Genomic DNA, 20,762 nt, shown 5'->3' on the forward strand with positions numbered 1-20,762 from the left:
CTACTCTGCGACTTACTGAGGTGTATTATGTACGGATTTTTTTTTTTTTGATTTGGTATGGAATGACCCGAAAGACATTCCCATGTAGTCTCGTGCCCACACAAAAAGAAAAAAGCGGTCAGGGCACGAGACTAATTCCCATGATCGAGCGCGTGGGCGGCTGGGGACGAAAATCACGGAACCCCTGTGGAAATAGCCGGATATAACCCTTATGGATCGAGAGACTAGCTGAAATAGTGATCTGGCTACGCGAGAGACTCCATTTTTCATTCACTATAAGGACCTGTATTAATTATAGAAGACTACAGAAAAGCTTGTGAGCAAGGAGATCATCCTCCAAGATGGCTTCTCGTCAAAAAGCAAGCTCTAAAACTAATGTTGCTAAGTCACTGCTCAGTGTTGGTAAGGACTATAGAAGATATAATATGATGTCTGTCTCCAAAAAGGTGTTTATTCGAAGGACGATTATGATATTTTGGGGTTTTGCTTCTCGTAGTCTGCTCAATCACCGAACATGCGGAAACATCGTAAATTTCACAAACTCTCGCACAAACTAACCTGCAGAGCACAATGTTTTTGTTTCAGTGTAACACTAATGTAGCAAGGTGTCGGAAGGTCAGAATTCCATACATATGAAGAAGTTTGCGGACATTTGCTATACTTTTGTCCATGGCAAAAATGCCAGCTGGAACAGGCGAAAAACCATTAAAAATTAAATTAATTATCGTGTACCACCTACCTCGAGTGTGTTTAGCAACTTTCCGAATTTGATACATGTAGAGAAACTCTCTGCGAGTACAATGATACCAAAAGAAGTCCAATTCACGGAAATTTAGGCATGTCAAAATGGCCTAAACCGATCGGGAGTAGCAAATTTCCCTATACATTTTGTTAGTCTGGCGCGGCCGCCCCTTCGCAAACAGGAAGGGTCTGGGGACTCTAGCATTGTGTACCTGTGCGAACTTACCGAAAACTGGTGCGTCCAATCAAATTGCTTGCCTGCTCATTTAGTGACGTGGATATCCGCTTTGGCTAACTTGATAGGCTGCAAACTATGGCTTCTGTTTTGCTTGTCACGAGTCTTGTCCAATTAGAACAACTTATCGTGAAGGAATAAGGATGGCATATTAATAAAGTACAAAGAGTACGTTAAGTAGTCTTGTAAGTTAGAAGCGGTGAGTTTTTTGAGCGTTCCACTGGATATGAATATCGCAATAACTAATGATAATGGTGTAATCTAATTACGGAAAACCACGTCTCTCCCACTAATTACATTCCATTTGCACAAGTACACTATGCTAGAGTCTCCAGACCCTTCCTGTTTGCGAAGGGGCGGCCGCGCCAGACTAACATTTTGTATTGGGCATTTCGGGGGGCTGCAATAAAAGGCGTAATAACCCGCGACACGTGATAGATACCTCGGATTCCGAACCAGATTTGGAAAGAGCAGTGAATAGCGATTAAGATGAGCTATAGCAGAAGGAAATCAGGAAATTTAAGCGTATCATTTTAAGGTTGAAAATCTCTTACTTTTTCTATGGCGAATTGAATGGAGGATATTTGGAAGGGAACGCTACGAGGTATTTCGATGTCTTGACAGCCTTCACTTCATTAGTGTTACAATGAAACAAAAGCATTGCAGATTAGTTCTGCAGGTTAGTTTGCAAAAATTACAGTGTTCTGTGATTAAGTCAAATTATGTCCGTTCCATGTAAAAACTTCTTCATATGTTAGTACATTTCCTTCCAAATCTAGGGGTGTAGGGAGGGGGAGTTCCCAGGGGTTCAGGAACCCCCTGTAAAATTAGACTTCCGAGTTTACAGACTCTATAACACACCAAGTGTGGCAGAACAAAATGAGTGAGTAATGGTGTATGGCACAGCACAACAATTGATAAAGCTTGTATTCATCTCTCAGGGAAGGATTTACAGAGGTAACACACGAGCCCTCTTGAAAACTTGTAAAATAATTGACATACTCTAATAGAGCAGTCACGTATACTCTTAACAGAACATGCATGTCAATATCCATCATGATAAGGAACTTCACTAGTGGAATTTTTCAGACATTCTAACAGTTGATAGCTAATGCAAAACTGAGCATTACAGCCATTACTGCTATAGATTTGGTACGCAGTGTTTAAAGGTATAGAACACCAGTAATTTATCACTTGGGCATGCAGAATGAACCATGCATGCTATGCATATTTTGTAGTTATATAATGTTTTGATTGTAAGTCATTCGAGTCCATTTGTATTAGTGGATTCATGGTGCCTATACCAGTGGGATAATTATCACTTACAGATTCCTATGTGTCTCTACATGTTATGCTGACTGTTTCCATTAGGTAGCTTTATCTAGTACAAGCTTCATCCCAAGGGCTTTTATATTATACTAGGTGTACCCGTGCAAAATGCGCGTGATACTAAGACAATTGTGAGCTATTGTGTGAATACATGAAAGTGTGTCATCCTGTAGGGTGCAGAGTGTGTCATTGTAGGCAGCCTGGTTGGAGTGATAATTCCATGGTAATTTGCCACACCCACTAAGAAACTATCCTTTGTTGACTGTTTCATTTTCCCTTGCACTGGTGTTGCTAGTCTCCTCCGTTTCAGGTCTGTCTATAGTCCCTGACCTGCTTGTCTACTTGTCGCAGTAGCTATACTTCGTCTAGCTAGGCCTCAGGACGTCTATCTTGTAGTGGACAGCACAGCAGGGTGCAGAGTGTGTGTTTCCGGCGAGTCTTCCTTGTGTAGTCTCTGTCCAGTAGCCCGATAGAAATAATCATCGCTCGTAGACTTGCCACACCCACTACGAAACTCTCCTTTATTGACTGTTTCCTTCTCCACTGCAGTGGTGTGCTGGTAATCCTCAATTTTAGGCTTCCCTGACTCCTGCCTGTCTTCATGTCGCTGTAGTTATACTTCGTCTAGCGCACAGCGGTGTAGGCCTCAGGACGTCTATCCTTGTAATGAGTGCAGTAGGGTGCAGATTGTGTATTCCCGATGAATCTTTCATGTGTAGTCTCTGTCAAGTAGTCGTGGATTGGCCACACCCACTACAAAACTCTCCTTTTATACTGGCGAGTGTGTTTGCCGGATGATAGCGTACACACCAGATCACATGATCAAATTCGCTGATGTGATTGGTTAAATCATGAAAAAGTGATTGATCCTATCTCACTGTAAGCTTTTAGATATTAAATTTTAACCATGACGTCATCTGGTTTCTATTGGCAACGCGTGTATACCGGGATGCCGTATACGCGTATCGTAAACTTATAATGGCCATTGACAGTGATAAGTATCTCGCAACCAAAGTTAGCACGTAGTGATAGACACGAAAACCACCTTATGACACATTGATTTGGACGGGTAGTTGATTTAGCGAGTTTGAAGCTAATCAGGGGAAAAACCTGGGAGGAGTTTGTGTTTGAAAATTTTATGGACTCGATTTTAACGTTTTTCGTTCTGTCGGCCACAGGGGAGAGAAAAGTCTAGTGTAGGCTGGGGGATGGGGAAGGCTGATAACACGATAAGGGTCTCAAGAAAGTTATGGACGAATTCGTGTCTTCCTCGGGTAGTTACGGTGGTTTAAAGGGTATTTTCCGTAGTTCAACGAATCGCCACCAATCATGGAACATGAGATTTGTCTCAAATTCTAGAATTGAATGGTACCGATCCGATTGAAATCCGACCAAGAATGACTGATCAGTGCTCGAAAAACACGTGCGTGGGCGAAGAGAATTAATATATAGATTATGAATGTTAAATGTACTATATTTTGGATAAAATATAGGTGAGCTTTGATTCATTAAAATATTGAGAGTCTCTCAGCATCTGGGGGCTGTGCTCCCAGACCCCTGCTTCTGGTAACTCAATACTTGTTGGAACTCCCCTTCAAATAATCCTGGCTATGCCCCTGGAATAATCAATATCAGTCCACCTATAGAACAGGAAAGTGATTTTCAACCTTAAAATGATGTAATTAAATTTCCTTCTGCTATGGCTTGTTCAAATTGCCATTCACTGCTCTTTCCATTTCCAGTCCAGAATCTCGGGTATCTATCACATGTTACACCATTTATTACATGGTACCAAAATACCAGTACAAAATGGAAATTTGTAATACCGGGTTGGTTTAGGTCAATTTGATGCACCACTATTTCCATGAATTGGGAGCATCATTGAGAGTTGCTCTATATGTGTCACACCTAAACAGGCATGAGGTAGGCAGTACATATTAATTTCATTTTTTAGGTTTTTAAACAGAACATGCCTGTTCCATGTGCTGAAACAGATTATGTGTATTATCTGGATATCAGATAGTAGTTCAATATCCGGATAGTAATTTGAAGCTGTCAGGGTAGTTGCTAATATGGCCAACATCCTCGTTTCCCATCACCTTGGGAACAATCAGGTAGTGAGGGCACATGGCTATTATTACAGGTTTTTGCAATTGAATTCGTCCCGTTTGCAATTGAATTCGTTGGTATTGCAATTGAATTCGTCCCGTTTGCAATTGAATTCGTCGGTTATACAGTTGAATTAGTCAGTTTTGCAATAGAATTCGTCGTGTTTGCATTACAATTCGTCATAAACAAAACGGCTCCAAGAAACCAACCCGTTCATTAAGAGATGAACTATTTATGTCTTGGAGAGTTACACTTGAGACACTAGAAGGTAATTGAAGCTGGTAGTACGTGAAGTTGATAGCTGTCTGACAAGTTAATTAGCTTGCTCGAGAGCGACCACACCCATCGTGAATGGCATAGTAGAGTTTGGAGTGCTGCTGGAGAGGCTGCAGAGGAAGAATTATTGCCTTATAAAGAGTTGTTTACTACTGTTGTACATGAACAAGTTCTTGTAGCAGCTGCTACATCATGTTTTCGTGTTTGCTCCAGCTGCCATTCTTGTTACGGATGAATTTAACTGCAAAAGCGACGAATTTAACTGCAAAAGCGACGAATTCAATTGTAAAACTGACGAATTCAATTGCAAACGGGACGAATTCAATTGCAAATGGGACGAATTCAATTGCAAAAGCGACGAACTCAATTGCAAACGGGACGAATTCAATTGCAAAGTCGCCGAATTCAATTGCAAAAACCTGTAATAACTGAAATTTCATTAGCCTTCAAAATGATAATACACTGTCCACCAGCCAACTTATTTCAAGCAACAGGCTAGATGTTTTAAAGGACTGTGGCTTTTCTTACGTGTCACCGACAACAACAAAGCACTTTCCAAGAAATTTAGTAACAAAGTAATACTTTTAGAGGATGCCTCCCAGTAAATAAATAATGGTTTGGATTGCTCATATCAAAACTCGTGTCAAATTAACCCATATATTACAATTTTCCGTAAAATATTATTATGCGTAAAATCAATGTACAGCAGCCTATGGAGGTAAGTTAGTTTTAAGTTACATTATTCATCATAACTCTGGTTCTGAAGGTGGAATCAAAATTGTTCGGCCGCCATTACACACGCATAACACTCCTCTATCCGATGATAACAAAATTTATTCGAAGCTAAAGTGTTTACAGCTTGCAAATTTACAACAAATGATGGTAAGTAGCAACTTATGCAATACAAAATCCATTGGAGAGCAAATCACGAATTTCGCGTTCTAATTAAATCGCGGCATCATGCCGTCACCATGGCGATTGCGAATTTTGTTTGGCCGGAATCGGATAGAGCAATTCATAAGGAGTTGAATGATATTAAGTTTTATGGTATTTGATCGTGTCTAGTGCTTGCAATTATTGAATATACAAAATGTATGGAGTTTGTATTGGAAAAATTGAAAAAGTGATCCATCCATCCTGAAACCTTTGAGAAAATCAGTGTTTAATCAGTCCATTTCATGATCTAAGGGCAGAAAACAAACAAAGGACACTATATTGCTGATAAAATGATTACTGGCTGTAAATTTGATTTAGCCATTTTTGCCGTTCTGACTTTACAAATCCCAATAGCATGTTTTGATATGTGAGTGTTATATTAAAGTTGCTGACTGCTCTATTAGAGTATCTCGAATTCAGTAGTAGTGTAACAATTCATACTGTATACAGTTTTCGTCACCATTGTTTCATGTGAAGAAGGATGAAATGTGTTGTTTAATGATAGTGTTCACTAATGAAATGCAAACTTTTTTTGGCCCCTACTGTATCAATTCACAATTTTGTATGCACTATAATTTTACCAATCTACAAATTTGCTAAATTTAGTGTATCGCTAAATTTAGTCACCTTAAGGTAATAGATGTTAGCCTAGCTACTTTCATGATAATTTTCTTTGATATTAAAACTTTTCCACTAATTATTATACTACAATCGTACAAATGCTATGTTTACTTCTGATCTAAATTATGAACATAAAGCAGGTTATGACAAAATTATTATGTCATTAGTGATGATGTTACTGTCATAGGATATATCTGGAAAATTTAGTTCAGAATATCTGAACACTAAAAATTTCTATCTGTTTCAGCTCCAGTTCCATGACATTTTTGCCAAGTAAAGCAAATGTTTGCAAACCTCTTCATATGGTATTTTCCAAGGTATTTTGTCTCACCAAAAAAATTGGTCAGAAACTGGCGTCACAATTCTTTCATAATGTCTTGGCAGTATAATCAAGCCAAACGTGTCTTTAAAATGATTCTGAGAAGTTTCTTCTCCAAAATTATGGTAGCTAGTACTACATAGTAGGACGAAATCATGTGCATGGAGGTCTGCACTATCTCACCCAGCTATCAGCCAGAAACCAGCCTCACGATACCATCACAACACCTTGGCAGTATTGGTTACATCTAAACTGCAACCCTATAAGTTGCTACAAAATTTTGTATTTAATGGAATTTTATACTAACAACTTTCAGTCAAGTATAAGTCCATAATGATAGTGGGTTCATATTACAGTTTATGCATGTTTTTTTCCTGATATAATGCACAACTAAAAACACCTTGATAAGCATCCTACAATTCCTATTTTTAGGGCTGTACTGATACCGATATTACGGTTATTGGTATTGGTCAATTGCAAGTCTGATAGTTCACTTGAGTAGTATAAGTGAAAACAGTATAAGTATTATTAAAAACACTGCAGCACTCTTAGTGACTTGAAAGTCAAGTGGTGAATTATTGACTAGCATGGTTTTGGTATGAGTTTGAATCTCAGTTCAATTAGGTGTTTTTCTTAAATGCTGGAGGTTTTTGCCACATTCTTGGTGGTCTTTTATGATATTGCACTGATAAATTTGTGAACAGTCATAGGTAACTACAAATAAAGGATTACATTGTTGGAAAACATGAAGTTTAACACAGCCATAGTGATCATGCTATACACTCTATTATGCTGTATATCAAAATAACAAATATCGGATACACTTTTGAAATATTTGCAGTGTCTTTAATACTGGTTGTATCGGAAATAGGTAATAAATATCAGATGTAAAATGTGGTAATGGTGTAATGTTTAAATCAGTCACAAATTATGCAGATTCTCAAAGATGCTCATGATGACACTCGCACATGTATCTAGCATAGTCTTTTTATTTCGTTCTTAAAAATACAAACATATAAATACACCTAAATCAAACATAATTACAACATTACATCCCCCCTTACTCTGATCAAAAATCATATGTGTGGTTACAACCTGTAAGAAGTGTTCTGTTCAAAATCTGAACTTGTTAATGTTCGTCTTCATCTGACACCTCCCCCTCCCTTGTAATTTTTGCAATTCTGTTTGTACTACTTTGAAGTGAGAGGCATTCTAAGTTATGCATTTGCCTTTTCTCTCAGCTGTGATCATTGTTCCTTTCTTGCGTACAACACGAAATGGAAAAGGGTTATAAAGTGTGGAAAGCTTGTTTTGTTTTCTTTGTCGTGCTAACACTTAGTCGTCAAGTTCAATTTCAGATGGTTTTGCTCCTTTTTTAACATCAGCATAGTTTTTCATCCTGTCTTTAGCCTTGTCATCATTGCGTTGTACTTCACAAGCTGTGGGCTAACCTTAACCCTAACCCATTGGAATTTGTAGAAGCTTGGTCTTTATCTTTTGATTAAACAATAATTCAGCAGGAAAACTTGGTTGTGTAATGAGGGGTTGCTTAATAATTATGGAGAAATTTGTGCAAGTGTTTTTTCCATATCTTTCCGTCTGCTTGTGCTGAATGAATAATTCGTCATTAGCTTCATAAAATTCTTGGCCTCTGAAATTTGCTTGAGGCCACAGTGGAGTTATTCTGCAGTGCTGTATTCCAACCTCCTCCATGTACTGTTTGATTTTATTGCTTGTGAATGGTGGTCCATTGTCACTCCTCACTATTGATGATATCCCATTTGTTGCAAAAAGTTTGTCCGTTTTTGGGATTATGGTAGCAGCTGATGTTGAATTAACTATCTCTACTTCAGGAATGCATCAATAACTACAAAAGATACTCACCAGTGGGAAACAGGCCACAGAAATCCATGTGAACAGTATGCCATGGTTCTGGGGGCAGTGAAGACATGTGTAAAGGATCCGGATGGCTATTGCCACTGTTTGCTTGGCAGGTGATACAGGTGTCAATCTTATGTTTAACATAATCATCCATCTTAGGAAGCCAGACCTTTTCATGAAGTTTTTTTTTTTGTTTTCACTAGTTCCTTGATGACCTTCATGAGCAATTACAACTGCTTTCTTGTGGCCCTACTGTGCTCAAGATACCATAATGGAAATGCACAGTAGGGATATAACACTTCTTATTGTTTTACTGTGATTTAATATCGTGCACTACTCCAGCTTGTTCAGTACTTTTTATCGATGTGTTATGGTCCCTACTCTAGTTGAAATTTCCAAATTTTTCTGTGTACTTGTCAATAGTTGGAACTGGATGACGTTCATGTTTTGATTGCCTTGTTGGCCGTACGCATGTCCACACACAGACGTACATCACCATTCTTCTTTGGGATTACTACAAGAGGAGATACCCATGGAGTTGGTCCATCTACCTTTTCAATGATGTTCTGTTGCTCTAATGTTAACAGTTCTTGTTCAACTTTCTTGTGTAAATGAAAAGGGATTTGTCTTGCTTTCTGTGCAACTGGAGAAATTTCTGGATCAATGTGAAGCATGACTTCTACTCCACTTAAATTGCCAATGCCTTTGAAAACAGTTGGGTATTGCTTCAGTAAGTGGTCATATGATGAAATTTTGAGATGATTTACTTGCAACTGCAGAATACCTAACTTAGCTGCTATGGTATACCTAAGCAAGGATCCATGATCCCCTTCTAGGATGTGAAAAGTGGAGATGTATTGAACATCATTGATTGAAATAGGTGATTGAAAACAACCAATTACTTTTAGTTGAGTTGCTGAGCCATACACAAATAAGCAATTTGTTGATGGAATCAGTGAAATGTTGTTATGCTGGTGTATTTTGTGATATGTAGGTTTGTCAAGGATGTCAATGGAAGCTCCTGTGTCAATGATCATGTTTATAGGAATATCACCAATGGTAACTGAAACCGTGGGAACTATTGATACTAATGATACAAGACTCAAGGCGTACATATACTCATCATCGCTGCTACTGATGGGGTCAACTGCTGCTGATATTTGATTAGCTTAGATGTCAAGGGTTTTTGCACTAATTCTTGCTTGTTTGTAATGGAAGGCTTCAAACGACAAACTTTGGCAAAATGATTTAATTTTCCACAATTGTAACACTGTTGTCCTCTAGCTGGACATGCATGGACTAGTGGTGTGGGGCCACACTAAACCACAATTACGGCATGTGTTGAGAGTCTGATTAGGTTTCATGTTCTATTTTTGAAACATTGGTTTGGCTGGCCTCTTGTATACGACTGATTTCATGTTTTCTCCATTCCACAGGCTTGTACTTCACTGATTTCTAAACTTCTTGCCTTTGCAATAAGGTTATCAAGAGTAAGGTCTGCTTCTCTAAGGGCATGCATACCATCTGAGATGCTTCAATGAACAGTTCTGAATGACAGTCGACTTGATTTCTCTTGATGCGTCGTGAAATTCACAGGTTGCAGCTAGTTTGTGCAGTCTTGTAACAAATCGATCAATTGTGTCGTCTGGAAATTGAGTTGCTGGAAGATTTGAAAATCAATGTTCTTTCTGGGAGCGAAATATTCCTCCGACCTTTGCTTGATCGTTGCGTAGTCATCGCTGGTATTCTGTAATGTGTCAAAGATATCTTGCGTTGCTTCTAGGAGTAGAGCACGCTCTTGCTTGTTATCAGTTATTTTCATCACAACTAGATAGGTTTCAAACCGTCTGATCCAGGTTTTCCATTGCTGACTCAAGGAACTTGGCTCACTTAGCGGATCAAATGTCGGAAGTGGAACGAGATCAAGTTTTCCAGCCAAACCTATCTTCTATGAGTATGAAGTATTTTCGATCTAGTGCTAGCTAGCTAGCTCTTGGTGGAACAATGTTGCCTCAAAGATATAATTTCTTCCTGCATGACTCATCCTGAAGTTATATTAATTGTGTTAAATCTATGTATTTAAATAATGATGTGTGTTAGTAATTACCGTATGCGTGTACTTGTGCTGTATATGTGTTTTAGTTCTGGTAAGCAAGAATGGCTCATGCCAATTATCGAGAGGAATTGAATGAAAATTTAGTTGAACATTACTTAATTACAAAGCTAATTGGTTACCTGTTACTTATCAGGGGCAAATTTAGGGGGGTAGTGTCCCCCAGAAATTTTTCATAGTGTTGCTTATTTAATATAGCTAGGCACCTTAGACATAATTTTTGATGTAGTTTATGACTGTGTATAATATTATAATATGTCTCTAGCAAATTGTAACCCACATAGACAAAGCACAAGGGTAACTAGGTGGGTTAGAGTGCCCTCTTAAATTTAAAGATCGAGATACTCTAATAAAACAGTCAAGAGAAGCATAATAAAACACTGATTATCAGTTTAAACAACTACAACATGTTCTAAACTCACTCTATTTACAATGTGACTAGGAATTCTCTGGAGATGAAAAATCATGCACCGACACACCAGATGCCAGCAATATCTGTGTTTAAACATTTTGCAATGCTTGTACTTTATTATATATAGCCAAGATGTTATGCTAATGCTGTTTTGTAACTCGGTAATATTTGAACAACATTCAATAAAATTTTTCAGCTTGATTTCAGCCAAAATTGCATTCCCAAAAAGTCTAATTTTCCTTTAGAGAGCTTATAGACCTTGTATAACTACCAGCTCAGTAGCATTCATGCTTTCAAAGCATTGAATTTTCATAAACATTTACTCAGCCTAGACCTTATAGTACTATGTAGTTATGTCTTCTAGCTCGGTAGCTATAATTTATACCATTAGCATTCATATACTTCCAGTGTTGAACTATCAACAAATTTCAGTCAAAATTGCCACCAAATTCAATCTCAGAACATTAAAATTTCAAAAATTTCCTGAGGGGGCATGCCCCCAGATACCCCTAGAAACCTCATACTTTGCATTTCATGAAGTGTACTTCACATAGTGTAGAGTCACTTCTACCTGTGTGCCCCCCACCCACCTTAGCAAAATCCTAGATCCGCCCCTGTTTATGGCAAGGTGACAGTAGTGTTGTGAGTTACTGTCATTTGGATTATGTGAGGTACAATGTTTACTGATGGTGGGGCCTGGTTAGCTGGTGGCGGAGCACAGGCCTCAGTGAGCCCCAGTGTCACTATGTAGCTGCCTCAGATTACAGAGTATTTATGAGGATTCAACTAACAGTTATTTTTAAGAAGTACGAAGCAGCAGCAATTGCCATTAATGTATTTTTTTTGCTTGTAGTACTTGGTTTAATTAATTTTTCTTGTAAGGCCACTTATTGTTGATTATGTTTCAGATCCCCCACCCACATTGCAGTGTCTCACCATTTAAATTTGGTCATTATGATGACTTCATGGACCATTTTCCATAATCTCAATGTTTGTACATGTAAGTGATAAAGTAACTTACTTACACAGCTAGGTGCAGATGAAGGCATGCTAGATGGGCTGAAGACTCGCCTCAATATTATGGGAGAATGAATAAGCCTTTCCACTTGTTATGAGAGTATAGGATAGTGATTTATAATACTCTAATAGAGCGTTATAAAAAACCTGATGGTAAAATTGTTGAATAATGAATATTGAGCTGCCCACCCACATTAACTTTGATCTGAAATGTAAATTTAACAATGAATGGTCTAATTGTATTTTTTGTTTGTATTTTTTCTTGCCATATCTGATTGGATTTGGCCTTATATGTAGCAAGGACTTGTATTATTATCACTTCATCAAGTTGATTTTTTCTCGAGCTGGATAGACTGCTCTTGCCTACCACCCCCAGCACAAAAGTGGCGTGTGCTGGACAACTAATGAATATTGATAGTTACGTACAGCGCAACTAGCAGTCCTTGTATACTGTTTAGAAGAGGCATTAATAGAGCAATGCAAGATGGACTGACTTCCATGTAAGCACATTGTAGCTGAACAGAGTAGAGAAAAGAACAATGTGGAATGAATCCAAATCAGAATTCAATTGCAACCAGTAGAGCTATGGCGAGACAAATAGTTAGCAAGACAACAGTAAAACACTACTGCCTGTAATATCTCTAGTGGTTGCAAAGACGAGGGAGTGAAGGGAGCCTGCTCAACTTCTCTGACATGGCCACCATATTATCTTTTGTTTCTGTGATTTATGGTACCAATACAAGGTGGTGTTACAGTAGCTTTGTACGTTTGGGTGGAATACCCTTGTATCACTAAAAAAGCACTTTGCTGCTGCCCCCAACATCCCCTGGCATGGATGTCTGCATGTGCCATCCTGACAGTTGGCTGTTTTTGGTTCCCAGTAAGTGGCGGCTTAATGGCCACATCATGGCCATTGACCTGCCCTTATAGCCATTGGAGACACGGCCTTTGAAAGCCACTCAGCAGTGATGTTCCTTTAAGCATATATATATTGATGAACAAATATGAGGCCTGCCATGTTTACAAATTATTACATGATCTGTAGAAGAAAACATTCCACACAGTGACTGGGAATATTCAGGAGCTTCCAGCCATATCTAAGATTCAGAGCATCTTAGAATCATTGTTTCATCAAATAGAATCCTTTCTCCACCAGAGGTAATGCTGTCAGCTAAGAAGAAGCACCTACTTCACTGTTCAAATCTAAGGCTCTCTGAGATTGTAAAGAAAGATTAAAATTTAATTTCAGAAGCATGGACGTTTAAGGTAGAGCAACAAACTTGATGGACCTGAGCATCAGGTAAGGAGCTTTAAGTTCTGGTTAAAGATCTTAAAGATTGTGTAATCTTGCAGAAGTAGCATACTGGGGGTCCACAGTATTGACAATACCCAGATGATAGGGCAGAGAGAAAACATCTTGTTCTTGAGCAAAACATGCACCATGGCCATGCAGTGAGGGCAGGAATCAGCTTCAAACGGATGGCGTCTGAAACAAGGGTCCAATGCCAGGGATGAATATGAGGCATGTTACCACCATCTATTTGTGCCAAAGTAGGGATTTTTTCCACATAGCTATGTTGTAATAGCTACCATCATGTTTCATTACTTTTCATAGCTGGAACCCTACTTCATTTTTATATTAATAATTTTTTAGGCCATTTTTCACAACTTGGCTGTTTTTGTGCAGATTTCACTTCTTTTCGTCTTTGGTAGAGTTCACAACATGAAATTTCGACCTCCTAGAATCAACTACCAAACCACCCACAAATGCTAGGCTAGGTACCACATACAGATTGGCACTATTTTTCATTACCGTCTTGTCATGCAAATCGGCAACACATACAAATTACGAGATTTTTTGCTATATCTTCAAGGAAATGTCTTTTCAAGCTACAATATGCACTCTCAACCTTTCTTACTAACTGTACTCTAAACTAAAACCATCAGTGGCTGCATTGTCTGAAGCGATTTCCAGCCGCAGCATCGCTAAAACAAAATTTTGGACTCGAAAAAAGTTTTGATGCTGCTGGAGTACACAGCAGCAATGCCAAGGTAACCCTCCCAGGGCAAACTGGTTTGGCATGGGTACAGCTACTACCACGCAAAATATCATCAAATTTCAAAACTGTTTGCCATCTGGCTGAGCTCGATGGCTGTTTAAAATCTGTTTTAAAAAATGTTGATTTTATCCACTTACATGAAATTTTGCAAGCCAGATGTGCTAGTTTACTTCTGAAAAGCTTGCTAGACCCATAGCCAGTAGCCTTCATTCATAGGATTGGTCTCTAGCAACCTCAAAATATGCCAAATGCCAATATCGACAAAATTTTCCAATATCGACCAATTTACACCACGTTAAAGAAATCTTGCACACCAAACATGATGCTGCATCCTTGCTTAGTTGTATTCATCCAAGGGTGGCTCTTTATGTGTATAGCAAAAGTTATTGGGTGCAACCATCAATACCACTTACTGATTAGTTTATTTCATTGATTCCACATAAGATTGACGAAGAAAATCCAGCAGAAATATTAGAGAGCTCAAATGGAGTTAGTGTAGCTCTAACTATTGCACTCTACATGTTTATACAAATGATTACCGAAATGCAAATTGATTAGCGAAAACCACAATCGAAACTTGCATTCATGTATAGTGGTGAAGAGTGGATATTTAGAACTAGACCAACTCCATTTGAGTTATGCTGGGTTTTCTTTGTCATTCTTGTGTGGAATCATTGAAATAAAATAAGCAGCAAGTGGTGATGATTGCGTCCAATTGACATGCTCTAACATTTCCAAGTGAAAGCTGCTTACACAGATGAAGGTGATTGAAGGATTCGGCAGGGATTTAGAGAGTCAAACCAGCATGTTTGACTTGTAAACTTCCTAAAACTGGTGACAATTGGTGAGGTTGGCATTTTTGATGGATTTTGGCCTTGATAATAGAGCCGCCAGAGCCATCCTATGGACGAATATAACTAAGCAAAGATGCAGCATGACTTTAGAGAGACAAAGCATCACGTTTGGTGTTCAAGATTTCTTTAACACAGTGTAAATTGGTCGATATTGGCAAAATTTGTCGATATGGGATTTAGCATATTTCGTATATGTATGTTGTATATATCTGTCAGTATGCTGGTTTAGTTACAATTGATCTCAAATATGTGTCACTTGTTAGAAATAATCCAAGCTGCTAGACAAGAAGGAAAACACCTAGATGTGTTACTCAAGGAGGATAGAAGTAAAGTGGAGGATGATTGCTATGAAAGAGCCCTTCAAGCTGCTGTTGAGATTGGTAGCTGTAATAATGCTGAGAAGTTGATCCTTGCTGGAGCAGGTAATATCGAAGAGGTAATGAAGCACAGTAAACAAGTGGATATTGCACTGATGTTGCTAATGGTGAAGACTGCAAAAGAAAACAATCATAAATTTTTGCAAGCATTATTCAGCAATCCTGAGTCTGAAGAGGTGTTGAAATATTTTGTTAAGTCCAACACACCCACACATGGAATTAAAGCACCTAACAAGTTTCCTGAAGAGACTGTGCTGGTTGACAATAATCTTGAAGCAAAGTATGTTATAAGCCCAGATAAAATTAGAGAGCATGTTGATGGAAGAAAAATGAGAACTAAAGTTCCCATAAACATTGCTAGTAAATCCAGGCATAAAAAGGTGCTTGATGAGCTAATTTTGAGAACCAACATTGATATTGATAGTGGAAGTGTTGGGTGGAGTGGGTTGAGTTTGAGTGAGGTAGACATTAAATGGCTTCAGAGAGTGTCATTGGTCATCAAATATCTTGATCTTTCTCAAAATCAATTGGTTGCCCTACCAACTGATATTGCTGTTTATTTGAAGAAATGTACTAAACTTCACCTGCACAAGAACAACATCACAGAAATTACAAGGTCTATTTTGGAGCTGCCGTTTATCCAAGAAGTAGATTTATCCTTTAACAAATTATCTTCTCTTCCAAATGTCTCATGGTCTGCATCTCTTGTTCGACTTAATCTTTCTCACAATGAATTAAGCTCATTACCAGACTGTGCTACAAATCTGTGTTCATCTTCCATGCTGGAGTTATGGTTAGGTTCCAACCTGTTGACACAAGTTCCCAAGTGTGTTTGTTTTTTACATGAGTTAAATGTTTTGGACATTAGCTATAATCCTGAAATTCTTGTTTTACCAGTTGATCTTGGCCGCTTGCATAAATTAGAAAATCTTGTACTGGAAGGTTTGCACCATCTTTTTGACCCTCCTCCAAGTATTTGTGAAAGTACAAAAACTTGTGTTTCATATTTGAGAAGTCGATTTCTTAAGCAGGAAAAGTATTACCACATGAAACTCATGTTAGTTGGGAAAAAGGAAGTTGGTAAAACAACTATGGTTTGTTGTCTTCAAGGCAAACGGGTTCAAGAAGACCCAGATCGAACAATTGGTGTTGACATTTGTAAATGGTCGTATCAACCTAAAATGTTTGATCCTACTTTCCACTTTAATGTGTGGGACTTCGCTGGTCAAGAAGAATATTATGCTACTCATCAAGTGTTCTTGAACACAAGATCACTCTACCTTGCTGTGTGGGATGTCACGGAAGAAGTAGGTGGCATTGATGAATTGAAACCGTGGCTAGACAACATAATATTACGTGCTCCGCAGTCTCGCGTCATTGTCATTGGTACTCATCTTGATGTTCTGATTGATCAGTTGGGTGGCAAACAAGCTGCTGATGCTAAATGTGAAGAATACACACGGCACTTTTACAACAATGTTGATCGAGAGTTCATTGATAAAAATGTTGCAGGTAGTATTTACTATGTAGGGCTTAAAGGGAGGTGTGTGGGTATGACTGAACTTAAGAAGCAGATTTACAATGTTGCAAGAGATTACAAAGTTGATGGTAATTCTATAATGGGATCTGATATTCCATACAGTTACAAAAGGTTATCAAAGCTGTCTAAACATATTCTTCAGGCTGAAGAATTTAAAGAAATGGTAAGAAGCCTTAAACAGACAGATCTTCAGAGCAATGATGACATTAGAGCAGCTGCATTGTTTCTCCATGGCATTGGCTCATTGTTACACTTTGATGATCATCGACACAATCTTGATGACCTGTACTTTGTGAAACCTCAGTGGCTTTGTAAGCTCATGGCTACTGTTGTAACAGTTGGAGAGAGAAATGAATATGTTGACAATGGAATTATTACAAGAGATCATTTGCAAGAATTGTTCAGAAGAGCTGGTGGAGATTATTCTGAGCAGTTCATTGACCAATACTTGGAATTATTTAATCGTTTTGAGATAGCTTTGCCATTAAACAAAGCTGAAGATAAATTCCTGATCCCATGTTTTTTACCATCTGTACGACCAGGTGTTGTTGAACCACTCAGCACAGAACTTCATTTTCAACGAAACTATCTCTTCCAGACTGCACTTCCACCAGGTCTGTGGAGTCGTTTACTCTCACGTTTGATAAACAGCATTGATGTGGTAGGGGAACTGCTAGATCAAATTACATCCATGCCGCAACAGTCGGAAGGGAAACTACATTTTTGGGAAACTGGTCTTTACTGCTGCACTAGTGACCAACTGTTTTGCATTGAATCATGTCGTATAGGTAGTAATGATGGTATTTCTATAATTGTTTCCTTTCAAGCTCTACAAAGAGGAACCATGAGTCAGTTAGTTAATTTAGTCCAGCAAATAGTTAGTGAATGGTTTCCTGGTCTTGTTGACAAATGTGAACAAGTCTTTCCATGTTATGAATGTGCTGCTGAAGGACATCAAAGTAGATCAAATGTTGAAATGTTTAAAATAAAACAGTTATTGACTCACTTGGAGAATGGTACTAAATTTGATTGTTCTAAATGTAAGAAAGAAATAGATTTAAAGCTACTTGCTCCTGATATTCTGTTAGATGATGTGAAGAAAATTGATCATGGTCAAGTGAAGTGTTCTGAAATTGTAGTATGGAAAGGCAAATATGGAACTGCATTTCATGGGGAATTAGAGATTCAGCATGGTGAAGTTTCACCAGTGATTGTAAAACAATATAAATCACGTGAAGAAGGCTCTACTGGCGGAAATGTAAAATTGTTTGATGAAACCTTTAGAACTTTGCGAGCTGAAGTTGCTTACTTACAGAAGATAAATCATCCTTGTCTAGTGGCAATGGTTGGAGTTTGTGGCTATCCTAATCTCACGTTAGTGATTGAAGATGGTCCACTAGCCACATTAGACATGTGTTTATTGAAGGAGAAATCTCCAGTACCTAGGATAGTTGTGTATCGGATTGCTGCACAGATCACATCTGCTTTGCGTTTCCTCCACACTATTCCAATAATATATCGTCATCTGACTACAACAAGAGTGTTAATGTGGTCACTGAGTATGGATGAATTGATTAACTGTAAACTGGCTGATCTGGAAATTGTAACTTATGGAGACACAGCAGGAGGTATACAAAATCATTTTGCTGGTCAATTTATAGCTCCAGAGGTTCGTCAACAAGCAATATATGATTGCAGGGTGGATACTTTCTCTCTTGGAGCTCTGTTTCTGCAGGTGTTGCAAAGAAACTATCCTGTTGAAGAGAGATACTTTTTACCAGAATGGGAAATTCCACGCCACTATGAGGCTATAGCAGTTCCTGATTCTGAGTTGCATTACTTGGGAAGCTTGGTGAAGCAGTGTTGTCAAACTAACCCTAACAACAGACCTGATTTACACATGGTAGTACAGCAGTTGTGTGACCCAGTAAATCAGCTAGTGATGGGTGTAACCACACTTCGCGATAGTAACCCAGTTACTTGTGCTTGTGCTTCGACAAGTGATGTTTGGCTGTGTTGTCAGGGAGTTGATGGTGCATATGTTTCTGTGTTTTCAGTGAAGAATTTGGAGATGGAGGAAAAGTATTTTATTGAAAGTCATCAAATTTGTTACATGTTCTCCCGTCATGATCAAGTGTGGGCCACATCAAAATTGGCTGGTGGTAAAGGAGCACTACTGAAGAACAAAGAAGATAATTCTACTTACTCAGAGATTCCCATACAGACACAGGTTGATGGTACATTATCAGATGGTGACTATGCAATCAGTTTGGCTTGTTCTGACACTCATGTGTATGTGGGTACTGCTAATGGATGGTGCCTCATGTTTGACCTTAATCTTGGAAAGGTGCCTGTAAAGGAGAATAAGCTATCATGTAATCCTATACGTTCACTTGTTATAATTAAGAGTACATCTCTTTTATGGGTATCAGTTGGTGATCAAATACTCTTTGTCAGTCTTGAAGACTTAGAGTTTGACAAGGACAAGAAGAGAATTAATGCTGATTGGAGTGTTGGAATGTTCTACCCATCACCTGATGAAGAAATTATGTGGACTGCACATGTTTATGGACATAGCATTTCAGCTTGGAATCCACAAGAACGATCAAGTACTTGTAACTTCAACACTCATGTTCTGTTAGGTAGGCAACTTGATCAGTGTAAGAGTAGAATATCATGTGCAAGTGTTGCCATGGATACATTGTGGGTGGGGCTGATCAGTGGACACATCATAGTTGTTAGTGCTACCTTCCCACAAAATTTGTTGACCGTCATGAAACCATATCACCAGTCAGTACAGTTCCTAGTTCCATTGTATGGAGTTGACAATAACATGACAATGTTGAGTATAGGAAAGGGTTACAAGGGACATGATCAATCAAATGCTAAACATCAGTTGGATGTTGTTGTGTGGGAAGTGGTCACTGCCAAGTGTATGTATCAGATTAATTGCTTGTCTTCTGGTAATACCTGGTTGAATGATGCTGCACATAATGAGGTATGTATGTGCCATAATTGTTATTACCATTAAATAACTTTTCTTTGTTTTGTTTAGCACACAGCTAGGATCAAGTTAGCAAGCAGTCTGAACATTTAAAAGTTCAATACTATTAATTTGATGACATAGTGTGTAGTGAACTTCATAGGTATTGTATACTCCCAATTAAGTATTTAACTGAGTTGCACCAGTTTAGCTGAATATGTTATCAATTGTAATAAATGTCACATCCGAGGTGTATTTGTCCAGGATCTCATAAGCACAGTAAGGTGCAAAGGAGCATAACACTTATAAATGTAGCTGTGTTTTCTCTATTGCCTTTGCAACCACAAGTCCTTTTAGAGGGAGTCATAATTGCCTGAGATGTGCCTGGTTATGTAAGGAGTAGTGGGAGTTAAGCAGCCATAGAGTGTTAATCAGGGGCAGTGGAGTAGGCCAAAGAGTGAGGGGGCCAGGCCAGCAGTAAGCTGAAGACCAAACAAACAAAAAAAGGTAACTACCTGCTGACAATAGCTGTCCTCCACCAACTATATCTCCTTATTTATTACTATACATACGTAGGTAGCTAAGTAGCTTGCTACACTGCTTCTCTGAATGAGCCTTATCCGTAAATACGTCACAACGCGAAAATTACGCAAAAATGGCGAAAATTGTGGGGGCCAAGTGGGATACTTTGTATGGAAGGGATAACGTTTCGAGATGTTCCACGTGAAGAAAGCACGAGAAAACTCTGGTGAGGCTTATTAACTATCTTACTATGTAGGGACACGCATTTTTGTACTTCTCGAATAGAGTAAGCGATCTATTGTCGGACACCATCTATAATCGGACACTTTTTCTCAGGAACTACCAGGCCGAATCTTCTGAATTTTGCCACAGATAAACTTCACACTTACCCTAGCAATGTACCAAAATTTGGGCTGGAAAGCTTTTGTGGTTGCTTT

The 20,762-nt window shown here is 38.6% G+C and overlaps 1 protein-coding gene across 1 annotated transcript; it reads left to right on the forward strand.

The window, feature by feature from the left end:
• Nucleotides 1–145: 145 nt before the first annotated feature.
• On the forward strand, nucleotides 146–20,052 carry LOC136242737 (leucine-rich repeat serine/threonine-protein kinase 2-like). The gene is made up of 3 exons (XM_066034192.1): nucleotides 146–402; nucleotides 15,167–19,818; nucleotides 19,876–20,052. The coding sequence occupies exons 1-3, from the start codon at nucleotides 342–344 to the stop codon at nucleotides 19,915–19,917; spliced, it is 4,755 nt and encodes a 1,584-aa protein (XP_065890264.1). The 5' UTR covers nucleotides 146–341; the 3' UTR covers nucleotides 19,918–20,052.
• The last annotated feature ends 710 nt before the right edge of the window (nucleotides 20,053–20,762 follow it).

The sequence above is a fragment of the Dysidea avara genome, chromosome 13, assembly GCF_963678975.1.
Source record: "Dysidea avara chromosome 13, odDysAvar1.4, whole genome shotgun sequence".
Taxonomy (NCBI): domain Eukaryota; kingdom Metazoa; phylum Porifera; class Demospongiae; order Dictyoceratida; family Dysideidae; genus Dysidea; species Dysidea avara.